The 21520-nt window shown below is 39.3% G+C and overlaps 1 protein-coding gene across 1 annotated transcript; it reads right to left on the bottom strand.

The window, feature by feature from the left end:
* Positions 1-32: 32 nt before the first annotated feature.
* On the bottom strand, positions 33-21011 carry LOC136435098 (glutamic acid-rich protein-like). Its single transcript, XM_066428314.1, has 6 exons — positions 20495-21011; positions 19779-19817; positions 10993-11098; positions 4011-4176; positions 3434-3584; positions 33-2820 (listed from the first exon to the last, which is right to left on the bottom strand). Exons 1-6 carry the CDS (start codon positions 20678-20680, stop codon positions 2716-2718), a joined length of 753 nt encoding a protein of 250 aa, XP_066284411.1. The 5' UTR covers positions 20681-21011; the 3' UTR covers positions 33-2715.
* Between the last annotated feature and the right edge of the window lie 509 nt (positions 21012-21520).

The following is a 21520-nucleotide window of genomic DNA, read 5'->3' on the forward strand; positions in this document are numbered from 1 at the left end:
GAGACCAAAAAAAGCAACACAAGAGCCTTACATATGAAGAGAAATCTTTATTCCATAGATTTCAAAGTATCAAAGAGCAGAAAAAAGTCACAGGGTAAAACAAAATGGCAAATACTTTGTTTGACACGGTGCAATGCTGCCCCCCTTTGACTTACTGTGGTACTGCAGCCACCACTCCAGCAGTTCACAACACTCACAAACTACAACTTCATGCACATTTTTGGAGCATTTGTCGTACTTTGCAGATACTTTTGTCAGAGTCATGACCAAGTCGTGGAAATCAGTTTATAATATTCTTAGTACTTCTCTCTTCATTCCCATGCATCTTTGTCCCATAAAACAGTTTGTTAACATTAGCACTGGTGACTTGGAGGTATATGACAATGATGTAACTCTACTTTCAGTCACCTGGTTGAATCTCAGGTATTCTGTCATCATTATCATCATCATTCTCATCACTTCAGGTATTCTATCAACGAAATTAAGATGCTACAAAACTTGTTCATCCAACATAATAAGAAATTTATAGATGTTATATACAATACGCACTAATGTATCTGCTTCTATAGCTTCAGTGTCCACCCAGAAGGAACCAAATCTTCACCTACTCTTGATAAAATATATGCCATAAGTTAACAATCAAGAAGCTTTTAAAAGAAATAACAAATACTACCTGCCTTTTTCTTGGTTTGCCACTCTTTACACAAACCACCCAACTCCACACCATACACATTGTACTACAACAGAAATTACATAATGTTACATTAGATCTACCTATGGTAACAAGGAATTAAAGTTTTAATTAAACATTATAGACTTGGAATGGGCTCTAATATCAAACCAGGAAGATTTTGATCTTAAAACTAGTAACAGAACTGAAGTAAGACAGAGACAGAACAACACCTGAAATAATCACCAAGGAGATACATATAAATGATTTTTCCACAAGTCTTATATATTGCCTAGAGTAGTCTACAAAATCATTGCACAATGGCTAGATTAGCAAATGGCCATATTCTCCAAGAACAAAACATAGATCTACTATTCACAAAAGAACATACATGCCAAAATACATCAAGTAGAAAGCTAGTAAAGTTTACAGCAAGAAAGCTGTCAAAAAAGAAGCATACAAATCAAATTATATCTACGTCATCGTGTGCCACATAAAATCTTTTCCAATAACCACCTTCTTTCTATATTCTGAATACATGTAATATGGAATAACAAGTTTAATCTGTGTGACAGATAAGTGGACATAATTAGTTGGAATGACAATCAACTCTTGTTTAAAACAAATTTCCAAATAGAGAAATAAAACATCAACGAGAGACATATCTAGTCACGTCGCTAGTGACATAAGGGACAGTCCTTGGAATAATTTGCATCACTCCTACAATGCTTCAATACAGCGCAAAACAAGAACTGGCAATTACAACATAGATACATAATTACGAACCAAAATCATAGCTTTCTGAAGCAAACATTGTATGATTAATTACAAACATAGAAATCTAAGAAGTAGAACATAACATGCAATCTTGACTGACTGTAAAGAAACTGGGTATACCCATTAAACAGTACAAATTAACACAAATTCTGTTTCCTCTGTTTAACTAGCTTGATAAGAATCACTAGCATACCTAAAACACCTGTCACTGCTTACATGCCTTATCACTAACATTGCAAACATGCTGGCAGAAAATGGCTTCTACTAACAAACAAAATTATGATAAATTGCAAAGCAAACAGTAGACAGTCACTGAGCTAACTTGTCAGTTTACATTGGTCTCTGAGACTTCATATTGGAACAGAAGGCCAGCTAGTTTACCATGGATATGATTAAAGTACCCCTGAAAGATCATTTGGTTTGTTCAGAGAGTCATGGAACAAGTAGAGATAATGGTGCCCCTGTCTATCTGTCGCTCTGTCCAATGTTCTAAGACATGGCTGACATATGCCCATCTCTGAGTCCCTGCTAAAGACACCATGATAAGTAGAAAACACAATGCATTTGATGGCAGATGGCATCTGAATGTTTGTGTTATATACACTGATTTTCAGGGAAGGTAGTCGGCTAAAAGAGTTTGGGTAAGTAGGCACGCCATTTTCTCTAAATGGTGCATCACTCTCTGGTTTGTTTCAAGTATTGTCCTCTCCAATCATTCTTATCTTATCTAACTCAAAATGTTGGTGTCCTCCTCAGCTTCTTGCTCAAGATTTCAGCAGCCACATCAATATCACTTTCTCATCTAAGAGCCAAGTTTGAGGTTGTGGTTTCCTCCTTACAGTCATGCCACCTTGGCACTTAGACATGTACATGTATGCATCATAAATGTTTCCAAGCCATTAATAGAAACTAAAGCAATAAAATAATGTCATGTGGAATGTACTGTCAGCTTTTGGCATGACAGCTGTTAGGGAATGGCTTTTACCTAGGCAGTTATAGTGACTCCTCTGAACCTCGATGTTTAAAACCACTTATTTTGGCTTGTACTCCAGATAATCATCTCAAAAATTAATGTCTGATGTTTTGAAGAGAAAATTCTTGATAACAAAATGAAATTGATGTGACCTCCCATCTGTTTGTCAGTGGCTACAGTAAATCAGAGTGCATCCATCTACTCCATCTGCAGCTTTGGAGTGGCAGGATGCAAAAAATAAGAATATATTGCCTTATGGTTTCAGTGCTGTACATGGTGCTGTGTTGACCCTCCATTAGGAGTGTTCTGGTGTAACTGGCCTTCCTGTAGACTTAAGGGCCACTCTCATAAATTCTGGCTTGTCTTCTTTAGTTTCCTCCTTCGATTGGGCTTCTTGTCGCTGTGCGGGAAAAGTATAACATGTTGAACTATTGCAATCTGTGTGATACGGCACGCAGTCAAACCTGTTTGTTTGTTTGTTTGAACCTTTGTTTATTCATGATAAGCTCAAATCGGCACGCAGGCCGCTTTTCATTGAGGTCATGAGGGAAGAGGTAAGGGTCAGATACAATATCTGTATAAGGACCACCTGGCCAATGTGACCATTTTTTGGTGGTCCATTAGGTAATTTTTCCCATTGACATAATATATAGTGCCCCCTGCCCACATAGACCAGATCTTATCAGTCCACTGGATAATCATGAGTGTACCGACAAGAATGAGTTACTGCTTCCTCTTCATTTCTTTTTTAACCTTCATCATTTACATTTGGAAACTTGTCATCACAGTGATGACAATTCAAAGCTACTTCAGAAGGTAACTAAAGTTTTGATAGTTTCCAAATACTACGCTAAAAAATGTTTAAAATAATAACAATGTGGACCATTCTTAAATTCAGGACATCATTCCATCTTTCTTCTGCAACTGCCCAAAATGGCCAAGTCAGCTATATGTTTTCAAGATACCCCATAGTAGGAAGAAATTTTTAGCCAAAGTTATCTCTGAATGTTTACCTCTCTCCGTTTCTGTGTTTGCATGAGGAACTCCTGCTGTAAGGTGATGTTTGTCTCCTGCTGTTCCCTGAATTTCTCGCTGTCCTTGGTTCTGTTCCTCTCCTCCCATTTCTTCTGCAGCTCAGGCTTCTTGTGGAGAGGGTTGATGCCCCTGGACAGCCAAAGAAAGTACATATATGCGTTTAAAAATTCCTAACAGATCAAACAATGGCTTTTTTTACCTCTGTATTACTATTGTTCAAGAGTCTCTGAGAGTCTGTCTCTGAGAGTCTCTTCAAAGTCAGTGCCAGGTAGATTTTCTAAATGCAGTCTCTGGGAAACTAATGTTCAAAAATACTTCTTCCTGTGGTTAACTAGGTGCTGCAGGCAACCATAGTCCCCGACCCTCAAGATAGGGAAAACTACGGACACAAAAATTGATACAAAATTTGTGTATGAAATGTTACAGAGCATATTCCCAATTTTCATCTCTTTTCTCAAGTAAAACAGCATGTCATATGTCTTTATCAAGTACAACAGTGTGATGGCAATGTGACGTTGGGCAACATATATTTACAAATCAGTGTCAGAAACTTACAGTCTTTTGTTTTGTGTCATTTCTCGATGGAGCTGCTGGTGATTCCTGGAGTCCTTGACGGGGTTGGGCAACTTCTTAGGAGCGATGAGGTGTTCCTCCCCCTCATCATCATACTCCTGTTCACACCTGCGCTCCTGGTCGTAGTCTTCATCTGGGGTCATGTAACCTGCAGCCAGGGTGAAATGGAAGGAATTAACATACATGTATTCTTACGTCGATGAAGGTTAGACATCAAGGTAATAAGATACACAAGAAAACAGTTACTCAAGCAACTGGATAGATTTTGGAAACGGTCAGACATTTCAGGTAGCACTTTCACATTTCATCTCATCCAGTCACTAAGGAAAGGTAATGTCTGATTGTTTCCAAAATCTATCCAGTTGCTTGAGTAAATGTTTTCTTCCGTATACATTTCTGTTTTGTGTCTTTGAAAGGTTGTCACCCAAATCCCAAGCTTCATAAACAATGTTTTTCATTGGTTTCCTCAGGTCATTGCGACATCACTTGGTTCACTATGAAGACAAGTACAATGGCAAGTTATTGAGATGCATAGCAACCATTCCATTTATATATCCTGTGTCTATCAGTCACACAGCAGCAACATAGACTAATTTCAGGATTTTCCCATTCCCAATAATGACTGAGCCAACACCACTAAATCCTGACTGTGACCAATCCAAACACCTACTGCTGCCACACTTGAGCAGTTCTGTCAATGTTTGCTGCATTTCTGTGACACATGGCACACACACAAGCTGCTGTCTAATTACTTACTGTTCTATTCCTATAATTGACATGACTTTTTTGACAGAAAAGCTGTAGGCTTCAATATCTATCACTTTCAGTTTCAGAGTAAAAAGTGACAAAGTGGTTATAATAAGAGTATATCTTAAATGTGATGGAACGACAGTAAAAAAAGGCTTTATGAGATCATTGTACTTTGAAATATTGATGTTTTTCATGACATTTTCCTAAATTCCCTGACGTTAATCTTCTTAAATCTACTACCAGCTGGTACCCATTTACCCAGCCTTCCAAATATTGACAGTGCTAGCAGACGCATGGAAAACGAATCACCTCAGGACTGTTACCCTGTTGCCAAAATTCTACAGGCCTGACAATGTGCAGAAAAGTTTTCAACATCTCCCTGCATTCTCCTTACCCCCTTGGCACAACCAGAAACATTGTAGAACCAATCAAACATCCACACACACACACACAATAGCAGGACAGACCCTGCAAGCATGGAGGAGCAGCAGCAGACACAGTAGCCGGGTCACCATTCTCCTCTGGTTGGCTCTATAAAGTGAAGTCTTACCCGGCTCAGTCTTTTATTGCAAAGCATAAGCCTGTTTCTATCAGCCTGTCTTCTTAGCGGGGGTTTCAAGTTTCTGATCCTTGATATCAAGCCCTCAGTGCTGTCCCCAGCTATGAAATTTTTTATGCCCCACTCATTGTTCGGGAGCCATTTTTGTTAATTTTTGTTGTTAAATCTGTCATTTTAGCTTGCGTCTGGGACCAAGGGACAGGTGGTGGAGACAGCACTCCCATGCACACTAATCTGCCTACCGGTAGTCAGGTGGGCATCACTCCCAGCAGGTAGAGATACCAGGGAGCTCCCAATGGTATGGTTACCAGGCTACAGACACAGCATAGCTGGTGTTCTGTCCCACAGTGACCTGTGGAGGACCCTTCATGAGCTGGAAGTATTGCATGGCCACTTCACTACAGGAACCACAGCCCCTGTCACAACTATACCATTGTTTTCACACAGCTTTCTGCAATGTGACTGAATTCCCTCACAACAACTGCCTTTCCTTATTAGTTAATATAGAGAACAACTGCATATAGGTATGATACCATATAAAACATTACAAGTATCTTCCAAATATGAAAGTCATTGAAATGATTCCTTCTCTGTTCCTAAATAGTAGTAAAATACCCACATATCAGATCATTTACAAAAGTCTTAGCAAAGTAGATAAGTTGATTATTGAATTCTATGTCATCACAAAGGAAATGAAAAAGAATCACTGACAGCAAGGAGTGAATCTGACCTCCTTGCTAACAGTTACAAAAAGCAGTTGTTTGATTTTAACCTTTATAATGTGTATGTGCAAAACATCACCACATAGATTAAAAGCAATATATCAAAAACATACATAAAATGTCTATACCAGTATGTTTCACATCAATATTTCACAAAATTCACTTCCTGTACTTCTGAAGTTATACTAAGTTGACAGCTACAATATATGTCCTCAGGACAAAATCAGCCAGCCAGCCATAATTATCTTGCTCAGTGACATGTCTGGGAGAGTCGTTAAGATGACTGATCTTTAGATGTCAACTCTGGACGCACATTGTTAATGGGACAATAGTTAAGGTATGCACTTTGTTCTGTACAACCAGTCCTTCGACATGTTTGCTATTATTGACGCCATGTATGACGTTCGGGAGGGAACCATTTGTGTGTGTAATGGACCATCACAAATTTTCAGAGTCAGCCAATTTTTGGTTCAATAACAAGCCTAATGCTACTGCAAGAAAAGATGAAGAAAAAGCTATGAGAACCCATTGAATCTCAAATTTTTCCTGTTTGAATTGTACCTAGAGCAATGTAAACCGAGCTTCCTAGGAGCTGTTGAGTACCAGACATTATTAAGTAGCTAGGTCAGTTTATTCTAAGGTAGTGGACAGGTATACCCAGGTAGGCAAAATGACTGTTTTTCTATTGTAATGAGTCAGAACAATGTTGTCTTGGGATCCTCCCTGGATTGTTGAGGAATGAAAACCTCTTCTGGGTATTGTTTTAGCAGGATAAACACTGCAGCAATTACTGTAAGAACACGCATTTCTCCAAACCTTAAACAACAAGGCAACACTAAGCATTTCTCGATGACATTGTTCTCTTCATTGTCAAGTCCAACTTCAAACTTAAGCAAGAAATGATGCATCATATCAATGATGCACAGATTGATGAAAAAACATACTAATTACTAGTAGGTGTTATTTATTAATATCTAAAAGCTATAAAAGGAAAGTCAAGTTTGTTCATAGTCAATAATGTCAAAAGTACTTCCTGGCAATGAAAAAGAATGGCAGGACAAAAGATTACAAAGCTACATAAAACTGAAAATGGACTATGTGTGTCTTCCTGTGTTGTTTACCTTTGTCCTGATGATCAGGCATGTCGTGCAACATAAGCTTCTCTGACAAGCTACGCTGTAACTGGGCAACCTTGCTCATACTGGATCTTCTCAACGTTGTGAAGTGCTCTCTGCACACATTCAGATAACAAGGAGTAAGGTCCAACTGAATGTCCAGGTAATGTGAAGAGAACGGTCAACAGGAGGTCCACATTCCAGGGTCTGTGGGACCCATCAAGCAGCAGTTGTTCAAACTGTTCTGATTTGATGACAGTGTAGTGCCTGTTTTTGTACCACCAAACGCTGCAGGGCACATGGGGATGTGCTTGTTCAGGACTTCATTGGTCAAAACTGTTTGAAGTGGAAATTGGATAGCTCAGACTGTCCCACTGTGGTGCAGGGAGGATCAGAATGCTATTGCAATCTTTTTCGTTTCACATTTTCTGGTAAATCTCCAATATCACTTTGCAATTAACATAACAGATCAACACTGTGAAAAAATATTTTACTTTATTTTTATAACAATCATTACACTTGCTGATACAAGTTGATACCTGGCTGTGGTAACAACATAGAATATTCCAAAAGAACTAAAATATTGATAACTGGGAAGGAAATTGGACACTTTAAATATTAGCCTGTGTTTACACAATCTCTCCCTAGCTGGGGTTAATGACCCCCTGGCTAACAGTCAGGCCGGCCGCTAGGAGTGCAATTTAGTCAGGCTACTTTAGATATCATCTATCAAAATTTGCAAGTCTCCAAATGAACATATTTTGTGATATGTTGATTTGATTGGCAAACAAACAAGCAAAAACACCTGAAAACAATAACCTGGAGAGAAATAGAAGATATTGTGATCAGAGCTCCACAGGTACCTCCACGTGAGAGCTCCTGAGAGATCCACAGTGCAAACCAGACATGTGTAAAGTCTTGGACAGGTTCAGTGTTTGCACAAGGAACATGCATGAGAGCAACATAATGGCACTTGTCTCGTTACCCTGGCAACCAGTCTTCCATGGTTTGGCCGGGGCTCTCTTCAGGGCAGCAGAGTGATTCTTCTCTGTTTTTTGATTTTCCTTCAAAAAACATGTTCTGTTTCCTATCATTCAACAAGTAAAAGAGAACAAACAAAGTGCCCTGACAAAGCAGTGTGCAACAAACATGTCATTCAATATGTGGAACAAATATTTTGGACAGGTACAAGGGACAATGACCACAGGTGACCTGCTACCTTCACGTGGACATTAGTGTGACATACACTCGAGTAGAAGCCAGTTGACCCAAGGACAAATTATATAATGTCCTTGGTTAACCATAGTATCTAGGTGAGAGGTCCAACAGTTTATACGTATCTAGTTCAGAAAATAGGACATCCCTAAAACTTTGTCAGACACACACAACACATATTGAAATATGTTACTTGTCTATACAGTGCTTCTTTTTTCCTCAGCTCAGACCACTTCCTTTTTTGGAAAAAGATTACACAGAGATATAGAGCGAGAGACAACATAACAAACTGAAAAAAACTTGGCAATTATCAGCAGCACCTCTACCTGTATCAGGCAGAACTGCAGGCGTCCTCACACCTTGCGGGAAATTCAAATTCTGTTATCATGAATGAATCATGTGTGACCTTGCCTATGAGTCATGTCTAATAATTACCAACAGCACACATTCATAGACATTCATCCCCATGCATGATTTTCATCTGGACAATGTCATTTGCATCTGCAATGCAACTAATAGAACCATGCCCTTCATACAAAATTGTTTACGTAACGTCTACATGTACTAACAGATCACATAAATCCGCCACCCTAACAAAATGTGTCATCTCAAATGCCACGTCCCCAGTATAATGTACTGCAGTTTATCTAAATTTTGCATACCTAGGGGTTGCTGCACTAGAGATATCTCAAACACACTGTTTCTTAACATGGCGGATATATAGATCTGAAATGTAACTGGAGATGGCAGTTACATGTACAAAAACATGTATGACAAAAACTCAAAGCTTGTCAATTCCAATATGCAATGTAGTACTGTGTGGAAATAGAATTACCCTATCCCAGTACAGTCATCTCATGAGTACTTATTGAGTCGTCATCATTTGATTTACAAGGAATTTATTTGAATTATAGTTTATCAGGCAATATTTTACCTAACATCGATGATGAAACACAAGCTAACAAGTGAAGACATCCAGAAAAGACAAACATTCGGCTTAATTCCATCACATGGAAGATTTTTTACACAAACCAGCTCAGTGCATAAATCTCATGAAGTAAGAAATACAGTATAGCTAACACCTCCAAAGCAAGACAAACGCACACCCACCTACTTCCATGCCGTACAGACTTCACACTTCGGTCCAACTCAACTATCAGTAAAGATTGCTACAATGACTGAGTGTTTCTTCATGAATTTGAACTCATGGGGACAGCAGAAGATGAATGCCAGTCTTAGAGAGAGATCCAGGTGTACCTACTAGATGTTCGAAAGGGTGTCCTTTCTAACATACCCTTAAGCATGCTACCGACACTAATGTGTGCGTGGGTGTGGTAGTAGCTTGATAAGCCTAGGGTAAGTAATACACCTGTCAATCCCAGGAGGCGTGTGATCTACGCTACATTTGTGTCCAGTGGGAATTTCACAGCAATCTTTCTAAAAAATATAGGATAGCGCACTCAGATGTACAACAAAATTGAGCGAGTAATGTTATCATTTCTCATGAACACAAATTATTACCTTACCAGAAGGTTCTTCTTTCAATGTGGCATTTTGCAACATTTTACATTAAATGCTGAATACCACATGCATCCTTGTCACCAACACATACATGTACAGGCACATTTAGACTGCGTAGCAACAGTGGCACTAAAACTGTTTAAGAATACATGAATATTTCCCTTCCTGGCATGGTATTGATAGGTGCACATGTCCTTATTTGTGGTTAGGGTTTGACCTCTTGTGTTCATGCTCAGCATGCAAATGAGGACAATAGAATTCATACACACAACTGAAATATTGGGCCAAACTAGTCATTTCCTAATTCCATAAAGAAGAAAAAGGAGGGCAAAAGTACAAATTGAATATGCTAGTGCAGCACACCAGACTCATTCCATAAGAGCCCAAAACATCCTGCAAAACTAATATTTACAAAACCATATCTACTGTACAACACAACCATATCTGTAACAGTTTTGTCTGGGCAGTTTCCTTTCCTTTGTTTTCATTTAAGGGACGATGTTTTTCTCATCTTCCATAGAATGGCAGATGGCATAAAAAGTTTAGTCAAACATACTAGAATTTAACAAAAATGGCATCAATATTGCAAATCTTTTCTCATTTCTGTATCGTGTACTGTATAACCAAGGATATTATATAATGTCCTTGATATAACCAAATACCAGGGACACAATGAATATACCAAATTATAGTATCATGAATTTCATGAATATGTTTTCATCAGCCTCCACATTTTTCATTGTTTATATGGTATATCATGGCAAGTCCTGACTTAGTATTCTATCAATGTTAGCAGATCAAAACAATTATTTTAATTTTCTTATCACGCTGGATACAAAAATATTTTTCCCACATTGAACCCACCCAACCAAGCTATTCCACTTCATTATTTGTCTAAGGATTTTCCTTATCTCGTAATAACTGTCCAGTAAACAGGCTGGAGTGAATACCACATTTTTCACCGCCCCTCCCCAGTAGTCACCTATTTACACAAAACAGCTGCGCCCCATAATTGCCTTGTCGCAGGTAACCTCTCGTTATGATAATCAAATATGGAAAAAACGAAAAAAAGGAATGATTACCTGGTGAGCCCGGCGACCTGGAGAGAGCGGGCGACCCGCCGACTTTGGGTATTCTGTGAGAATCTATTCTGGATAACTCCTCCATTGATCTGTGTCTGGCCCTTTCCTGTAGAGACACAAAGGAAGCCATCATGCACCACCGTCCACATGTGACGAGTGAATCACCAAGGGAATGACCTCAGATTCAAACGACTCATGGAGAAAAAATTCTGCATGTTCATTTTCTCCTCCCTTGACATTACCAGTGTACAGTTTCCAGATCTGGTATTCTAAAGAAATAGCATACCATTTTGTAGAGGCTAACGGGTAGGGCACAATGTAGAGACGCTGTTGTCAATTTTTTTACGTTACACGGGCATCAATAAAATGAATGGGCTAATCACAAATCCAATATGGCTGCCCGGCCTTCCCAGAAGCCTCCGTTGAGTGAATGTAGAGTAACCCGCAGTTACCTTTGAGGAGTGTCCTACGGTAATCAGGATGGGGGCCGTTGAAACCCAATTGAAGTTATTTTGGAATATCTACAGAACTCTGCATCCTGAGATGGTCACAACCCTATCTTAGTTCATCTATCAATTTTTTGGTAGTCAAAAATAATCACTGTGAAACAATATTATTAATAACATTTGAATATGAACCCATACAATCATACAGAAATAAATAATCTGCGTTTGGCCATAACAATTTTATTTAATTTCTCCTTCCTTCACAGTTTGTAATCTATAAATTTCACTTCTATATGCCTTAAACACACAAGCCTGATTCGTCCAATACCAAGATGATGAGGAAAAATGTATTCAAGGCATGTAGCATTGTCCAAGGCCACTATGATTCATCAATATACGTACTGAATAATTCTGCAGTTTCCTTCTTTTCTTTTCAACCTGGGCGATATTCTCTCTTAAGTATAACTTTGGCTGGTTATGGTAATATCAATACCATAGAGAACAGATTAATAATGCAAAAACAATGCTTCATTTCATTGTTTAGTTGGATTGATTCAGCAGTTGTAAAACAACTGATTTCCCTATGGGAACAGTATGGATTGTTTAGCCAACTATGGTGGGATCATGGCTACTTTGCACAAAAAGAGAACTACAACAGCATATTTGGAAAGAGTACATGTCTCTGGTTTCTATGTGGTTTGAATTACTGTATAGCAACACATGACATATTGCATACTTGAACAACTTAGAACGACTCAGTAATAAATTTTATCTGCTGTAGGAAGAAGTTTGTGTGGACATTAAATATTTGCTACCGTAGTCAGGGCACTTCCCCCGTTGTGTGTTTCTCATGCCACGTGTCAAGTACTATTGATAACACTAAAAAAAGTGAAGGTGAGAAAATAATATGGGAGAAAGAGGGATGCAAAAAAGGGAAGAGAGAAGAGCCAAAAACAGGAAAAAGGAAGAAACATATGTGTGTTGAAAAGTATGGTTTCATATAGTGATTATGTACATGTAGCTGTCCCTGTGGCCTCAATACATGCTTTTATTCCGTTTCGTTTTTTATGTATTTTATTGTGAAATAAACCAGTCTACATGTAGAAGGAGCCAGACTATTCTTTATCCAACTTTGCTTGCCAGGTATGGATTGAACTACAGCGACAGGTGTAATCAACACCAGATTCTTGGCAACTAAGGCATCCAAGATCACTGCAATAACGTATGTGTACTGGCCAATTGAACGTCATTCTGACTCATGGAGACTGCATAAAGTATCCCTGACAGAAATTTTCATCAATATCATATTCATATCATTGTCGTAAAAAAGTTATAAAAGATCATGAGTATTTAAATGGGGGGTGTCCCTGTGGTGTAGTGGTCTGCACTTCTGTCTCTCACCACATCTGGTTCAAATTACTTGGACCAGAAGGACTGGGGTTCAAGCCCCGGGTAGGACACCTCTGGACAAGAGGCGCATTGAGTCATACCAAAGACTTTATAAAAATGGAACATACTTCTGAAACAGTATGGAAGTTAAACACACTTCACTGCCAGTGGACTAGCCCCCTACTACAGTGATTGCACCACAGTGTGGCCCAGGGCTATGAAACGGAGATGGGCACCCCGGCACCGTCCTATACATCAATAATGGTGTGGGAGGATTTTAACTAACTAACTATGAGTATTTAAATCCTATGAATTCATTTAAGTTATTTACCTATCATATTTTACAGTCAGGATTGTTATGTTTGGATCAACTGATATTTATGTCTTACTGTAAGTGTTGATGAGTACAAAATTTAATTCTACATTACATGATGAATTCAGGATATCACTTTTGTTCGTACCAGCCCTGGTATGGTAGTACCAATATCGAAGAATGAATACAGTATCCCTGAATCCTATATACAAAGTCATTTTTGTTCTATTCAGAAATCATTGTTCATGTATATTTAATAATCAGCACTTTCTACCAAATTGTACTGTTATCTTTTAGTGTGCTGTTTATCTTGCTGGTAGATTGAAATGGATGTGGTGGATAAACGTTTACAATGGATAAACATCACCCACACTTAAACCTCCATGAATTTTTGATGGCCTCTTAATATTGCTGCCATTACGTGGTAGTCTAATTGCCTGTACTTTTATTGGGAGAGCATCAGACGTGTGTGCGTCTGTTTAGTGTTCTCTATGGCGTGTCTATCACCACTGACAGCATTTGGGGAATAATATAATTTTGTGGTTGGATACAAGCTTCAATTATTCATAATACAAAATGGCTCTTTTGTTTAACTTCTTGTTTATGTGACAAATCATTATCACGTAATAGCACAATTAATAATTCTACCATGGAGCAATACACAAAATCTGCTATTCATGACTGCATTTAGATGTATGTTGCAAACCATATGGTATCCATGACACAATTTGGGAAGGCTTCCAATTTACAAAGGATGGAGGAAACTAGATAATAAGTCATCTATTAACAGCATCTATTTGATAGGTCTGACCTTTTCATTGGACACTTTTTGGTTATTTCTATTTCTGTGCCAATAATAGAATGATTAGATTGTGCAACATAATAACTCAGCTCATATTACTTTCACAGCTTTGGCTATTTCTTAGAAAGACAACATAGCAAGGTTTAACATTTATAATAAGACCTCAAGTGGCCAATAATACTGCTTTTGCCCTATGGATACTGTCATTGCCACCAATAGATCTGCTTGGAGATTAAGACTCCTGGACAGATACATAAAAGCCCTGTCATCTCTTGAAGCAATGACAAATGGGTGTTTACAGATGGGATAGCTGTGACACAAGATAACACATTCATCAAACCTGTTTGCACCAGCTTTAGCTTATCTGCTGAATGGCAGCAGAGACATACACTGTGGTGTTCAGTTACCCTCAGGCTAGTTCCCAGTCCATTACACTGATTAGGGGCATTACGTTTCACAGCCTAATTAATATATTGTCAATTTTGGTGAATTACCAACTTAATTGCTTCTTTGACAGACACCTGTCAAAAGTTGTGTTAGAAAATTGATTTTGTCTTGTTATTGTTTTTCTCCAAGGCAACTTAACAGGTGGTTTAAATTTCATTTCTAAATGCAGTGGCTGTCCAGAATTCAGATGTTGTAAGTTGGTTCCCACTGATACTCTTGCTCCTGGCATATGTGCCATACCTACTGTATAAATGTCCTCCCGCAAGCCGTGCAAACTATCATCCAACACCACCATATCCTAACAAAGATACTTCCTAATGCACCTTTTTGTGCAAGACTGCAAGGGTGATGTGAACAGTGCATGTTATTTTCAGTCTAACTCTGCTTCCAGTAATTCCAAGACATTACACTATCAAATGGGCCATGGGTGAAATGAAATAAGATGAGATTGGATCCACCAAACCATTAGGTGCTGTTGGGCTATCAAAAAAGCAATCACATCGTTGGTAGCCTTGTGTCATGACTCCCATTCTTTTCTACCACATGTACCTGCAATGGGGGAAAGCACTCAACCAATATGTCACTACCAGAAAATAACAACCATTGTATTCGGATTCTCCATGAAACTGTGATTCGAATCTCCACTCAGTCGTTATTGGAGACATGAGGCCGTGCATGCACCATTACCGAACTGATGCTCTTGCAATGACTCTGCCATCCCACTATGTTACAGTAATGTTAATCCTTATCCAGTTGGAGTCTCATAGAGCTAAATACAATGAAAAAAGATCAACTTTCAAAGACATTTCTGTTGATTTTTATGCCAAATTGTATATAATAAATGTATTCTTGACCGGTATATATACCGCATCATGGTAAAGTCAGAAATGTCCCAAACTTCACCCCCTATCGATTATCCTGTATACTCTATGTTGAAGTAGAAAGGGTCTGGTTATGAATTACGTAGACGATCATGTCTTACGGAAAAAGTCATGCAGATCCTATTTCTTTCTTTCTTCCTTCATTTTTGCTAAAAAAATACTCATTTACAGAGCACAATGTGAGTAGGGGAGTAGGGAGGATTTTCTTAAATCCTTTAAATCCTTAGATTCCTACCAGTCGTACAAAAGATAACTGCCACACCCATCCTATGGACAGGGGAAGCCATTTTAGTGTAAATACTTTTGAAGGTCAAAGCATCCTTCCTGACCCCTCTTCAAAGAAGTACTCAGTAACTGGGCAAACATCCAACTTCTGGTCATTAAAGACCCAAGAATGTGGGCATGGTTAGTTGTTACAGTCCAACTCAGCCATGCATAAGGCAGTCAAGCTACACCAACCAACAGTTCAACTGTCTTTGGATATCCCAAGGAGGTTAAAGAAGATCATCATTCCATGACGAGACTCCATATCATATGCAATATGGGTGAATCAACAAAACTAGCACTTGCAGAAATCAATAATGCCTGTTCCCTGGGCAACTTGTAACAATTCCAAGAAGATGCATCGCCACCCAGTATCAATATACTATTATGCAGTGTCATACAAGACACAGAGATGACTCAGCAATATGAATGATATAGGGTAACATTTCATACAGCACAATGGTCTAAGTTGTCCTTTCACAGTAATACAAAAGGTACAACAGTACTGAGGAAATAGCAAAATCCTTCTATCATTCTCCAATAATGATGTGAATTATAGAAATCTAATGTACATGTATAACATTACACTAGAGATCTAACACAAGCAGATTCTGTCACCCCAATTGGCAAACTCCATACTACCTCAGTGAAATTTATCTTCCGAATGGAATCTCTGATATCACCTGTTTGTATCTCCTTCCTACCTTTGGTTTCCAACATGTCATGTTTTTCACACCTTCAGTTTGACACCTGTATCATTATCATCCCAACTTTTCACACTTAATTGTTTTACAGTCTAGATATCAAAGACTGTAAGGAGGTGACAGACAGTGTTATAGTGTCTGTAAATTGACACTAATTGCTATCGAGTATGGTTAAGTCAACATTTTCATTAAGATCAGCATATCTATTCTGCCCAATGTTTTGCCTCAAAGCCTGATATCTATTATTTCAGCTGGTAAACATTCAGCCTCAGAATCAACATTGATCAAATGTCAGATTGCCAAAGCTTACCATTACTTATCCTCATTGTTGACCTGAAAAAAAATGGATCAATTACCCAGTCAATGGGTGTTTAGGGTCTTTAGCACCTCTGTCCTAATTTGATAATTTGGCATGATGTAACGCTCCATTTGTAGGGACAATGTGTGTGCAACAACAGAGGTTTCATAATGTACAGGATTTGACATGTGATCTAAGTATTTGTCACATGAGTTAGTTTGATAAAATGTTAGAGTTAAAAACTTGACAACCATTTGATCGGAATTTTTGCTTTCTTAAGAAGATTGAGAATTGTCCTTGTTATTCATCACTTAGTATAATCTAAACCTCCTTGGTATAATCAGATCAACTCCCACCAAAATGTAGATCTATCATGAAATATGAAACATTTCGTGTAAAAGTGCCAATTCTTTTATATCAGTAATGATAAGTTAAATATTTCAAAATAGTTACCTATAGTAAAAGGATACCTTAGTACTAAGAGGTGCAGACAAAGTCAGGGGGACATTGTTCTATTTCATAATGAGTAAAGGATATGGTCACATTTTAACTACCAGTAGCGTACCCATTATGACAAGAGTCACAGTGATTTCAAACTGGTCAGTAGTGGTATTGTCAAGTGGAACTTTTGGCCAGGACAGACAAAACAGCTTTCATGGCGGCCATGATGGATAACCTACTTACTATGTTTACATTCCATTATCAGGTCTGTGGCTTTGTACAAGCTGAGTTACCTTTATTTACAGGTAGCTCCAATTTAAACATTACTTATAATCCCTTTTCTATGAATATTCACCAGGAAAATGATGTGATTTGCAGCATTTTCCCCATTGAGCAAAAATCAAGTTGATATGTTATTTCCTAGTGTTAGATTAAGGATTGATCTTAGGGCGTTAATGTGTTTATGTTTCATCAAAGGGGTTTAAAAAGTCCTTACACAATACATGGTACTGGGTATGCATTGATCACACTGTATACCTGGTACGTAAAGCTTGGTGATATATGAGATCATAATACCCACTGTACAAGTCTGCCTGCACAATACCCATGTCCATTTCTACAATGGTGGAATAATGACAGTCATTCATCAAAAACAAGTGCATGGAAATTATTCTGTCACTAATTCGAACTTCAATTTATGCTGCAGGTGAAATTTGCTCTGAGGTAAGAAACAGAGTCAGTAGATTAAACACAGCGTTACCCAGGGGCATGCTACATGTACCTTTCACACATTAGCTTTTGGCACTACTAGTATTACATTAGGTACTATTGTTTCAATCTTCAATCTGGATTGAACTCAAAATGAGCAATGTAAATTTTTCAACATATAAAATTTGAAGAAAAAGTCAAGGCTCACAATATCAGGCTTCATATTCAAGCCATTTTATAATAAATGTGATGTTGCTAGACATTGTGAAAGTATAACAACGTTGACACGTCACATTTGTATCATTTCCCTGGGGATGCTCTCATAGAATAGACTGGCTGATCCATAATTTACACCTCATTTCTCATCGCCTCTGAAGAAGATTGGTTACCATGACACTATTCTTTGTCCTGTCATCCATGCATACACTTTGGGATCTCAGCAGTACTTAATGGACCAGGGGGTTTAATCATGTAGATGTCCAGGAAGACAGAGTGATAAAACATTTTAGGTTATCTCGCATTACTGTCATGTATTATTCATTTAGGGCAACAAAGTTAAAGACCAGCTGAGCAAAAATGACACAACACAATCGGTATTCGAGCTGTCCTGTTTGACAATCCTGCATCTGTTAAAGGTTGGTCCAAATATATATAAATGGCCAAAATTTGCAACACTTTTAACCCCAGAGGTCATGCCCTGTGCACTTTTTGTTCACCCCTACATACCCAGCATAGCAGCCAGGCTGTGCATGGGATGGGCCCAGGTGTGGCACCGCAATGCTACGCCCGGCCAAGCCTCAGTTGTACCTGAGTAACCAACCCTACCATGGTAGTTCTCAGTCCACTTGCTCTGTTTGTTACAGTATGGTATCAATGCACTCAGCAGCTTAAGACATGCCTGAGTGCAGGCCAATACAACGTCCTGGCCAGACTGCTTTCAAGCTAAAGTTTAAGAAACCCAGGCTGCACTTAACTCCAGATGCCACTTGGCCCTGGTATTTGTCTGTTGAGACTATGACACACAGCTGTACAGGACTTGGTCATTGTCCAGAGTACACTGTGGTATTAGTCGCCATGGAGACTGACTCCAAACAGAGTAATAACTCCAAGGTTATCTCTGCCGTGTGAACTTTTATCACATTTGTGCGGTTTATCATTTCTGATTTACAAAACATTAAGGCTGGTCCCAGATAAGCAGCATCAAAGCATTCTATTCTCACCCACGTATTACTGATTCAGAAGTATTGCCTGGAAAAGCCCAAAGGTCTTTGTTTTTCATCCCTGTGGATTGCAGGCCACAAAGTCCATTAGGTCCTACTCCAGGTGTTGTTGCTCACAACAGTTCCCTCTTAATCCCCTGAAAGATCTGTCCATTAACACTTACATTTGGACTAAAGGAACCCAAATTGTTTGCATTTCTTCACTGCCGGTTCGGTAGACTTTCATAGCCTGCATGTATGCAGTTCAGGATGGGCTATTTTGCTTACCAATCTGCTGATTGTATCTTGAGGGGGGTACATTTATGTTTAGTTAGGATGTGACTGTTTGATTGCTTTCCTAATCACATCATGTACTAAAAAGGTCAAAGTCTGATGTAAAACTCTACACTGGCCACGTAAATCATATTTGTGCACTCTATTGATCTACTTGAAGTCAGCTTTCTCACACTGAGATATGATTGAAGTACCATTAGCTCAATCTTCTTCCAGCCTATTAAAACAACATCTCGCAGGCTTTTCAGACATACAAGTGTGTCACATACTCATTGCTTGCCCCAGTATCACGTAGAACTCTAATGGACATGGGAAACTGGCAATTATTTGGGAATCATCAATGAAAACAGGATCTCCTGTTCCATCAGTGGTTCTCGTTTCAGTCGGTGTCTGGTGCTGGCTGTGTTTGTGTGTGTGCCATGACCGTATCCAAAATAGAAAGTGATTGTCTCTGCCAATCCAAACTTGTCATGCATTAGAGAAGAATGTGCAGCTTTACAACCTGCCGAGAAAGGGTGATGACCCCTGCACTGAAATGTTTTTCTTTCAACTGAAGGCGGATGGAGGAGTATTTGGCCCAAGTTCAGGGTTTACACCCACCTTATTGCTGTTCTCCGGGATCAGTTTTCCAATGTCCCTCTGAAAGAGACACAGAAAAAAGGTTGTCAGTTGATTGACTATTTGTGTGGGAGGTGTGAATAGTGGGTTCAGCATGTGCCTTCAGTAACCACATTGCCCTGTGCAAACAGTCAGAGGACAAATAACTGTGACTTACAGCTACTGTGTACGGATTACTGTATTGAGTTTTGTGACAAAAGACACGTCTGACTATAACATGTGCGTGTCGTGGCTATGTCTGTGTGTGGGAAGGGTGATTGAGGAATATATTTGAAAGTCATCCAAGTGAGGATGTTGTTGGTTATGACCCCGGCCATCTGGTGAAGTTCCTACTTTACTTTAATAAACTAGTACTGGAACGTACTGGGATCTAATCTAACTCTTTATTCAGATACATCAGGTTTCAAATACTTCAGAGCTCACATCAAAGTTTAGACATATTTCATAAGGAGAACATTCCTTAAATTTCTTAACCAGGTGGCTCTGAAAACTAGCTAGTTGTCCATCCTCAAAAATTATTATAAGAATACGTGGTGGAAGATTTGAGATATATTTAACCTCCTTGATTTGAGTAAGCGGAACACAGTGTGTGACCCTTTCAATCGAAACTGTAGCTAACAAAAGGGAAGCCAATATTTCACCGGGAATATAAAATTATCATCTGAAGATGTGAAAACAGCAAGTTATCTATTACTAACCTCCAGGTAAGCGGCGGGGACGTACCCCACCAACTTGTCTTTGGCGGCCACCGCTGTCCACCATTTGTCGTCATTTTTCTGGGTGACAATGAACCTGTCCCCCTGATGGAAACTTAGGACGTCAGGCCTGTCCGTCTCTATCTCCTTCACGTAGTCGAACTTCGCCCTGTACAGTTCACCAGCCATGGCGAGCCGCCTGCCCGCTGCACCATACACCGCTCCGCTGATCGACCGGACAAGGGACGGCAGCTAAAAAGTCAACCCTGAGCCCAGGGCCCCTCCCCTGGCACTTTTCCTTATCCCCTAAATCCAAACCACCTAGCTACAAAAATCACAGCTTACTAAAGCATCTGATATAACACAGCAAGCATTTAAAGCAAGATCGGCTACTCTATTAGCTCCTGCCGCCTGAAAAATCAGCAGGAAATCCCAGGGCCACCGCCGCACGCGAATCGATCGTTTTCATAGCCGCCGCTGTGTGTTGATTCCTGAACCCACTTCACTTCCGCAATGGGCCTCAAGTCTCGCGAGAACACACGCGACTGTAAACTTCCGTCCGTTCGTCTCGAAGTTCCAGGTCATTTCCGGTTCCGTGTTGTCAAAAGTTGAGTTGGCATTTTGGAATAAATATTGTTGACTTTCTGGATGTCGTGATTTATACTAGACCCTCCCACCTTCACGAAAAGGTGAAAACGTTGTGCTAGGAGAAGGCAGAGTTGAAATTGGCCGCCATGAATGGTGAGTTGACTGTTGACGAGAAATAAATATTGTTTATTGATGGTGGGGAGGGGGGCTGTATCAGCAGAAGACGTTTTCCACACAAGATCAGCTCAGCTGATAAACTTTTTAGCCGTGTAAAAAGTGACTAACTATTGGTTTGTTTTCCAGTCTACTCCTTTGACGGGCTACTTGTGTTCGCGTTGCTGGTGATCTGTACCTGTGCCTACATGAAGAGAGTACCGAAACTCAAGCAGTGGTTCCTGTCTGAGAAAAAAGGGGCTCTAGGAGTTTTCTATAAAGGTAGAT

This window comes from Branchiostoma lanceolatum, chromosome 5, assembly GCF_035083965.1.
Source record: "Branchiostoma lanceolatum isolate klBraLanc5 chromosome 5, klBraLanc5.hap2, whole genome shotgun sequence".
Lineage (NCBI taxonomy): Eukaryota > Metazoa > Chordata > Leptocardii > Amphioxiformes > Branchiostomatidae > Branchiostoma > Branchiostoma lanceolatum.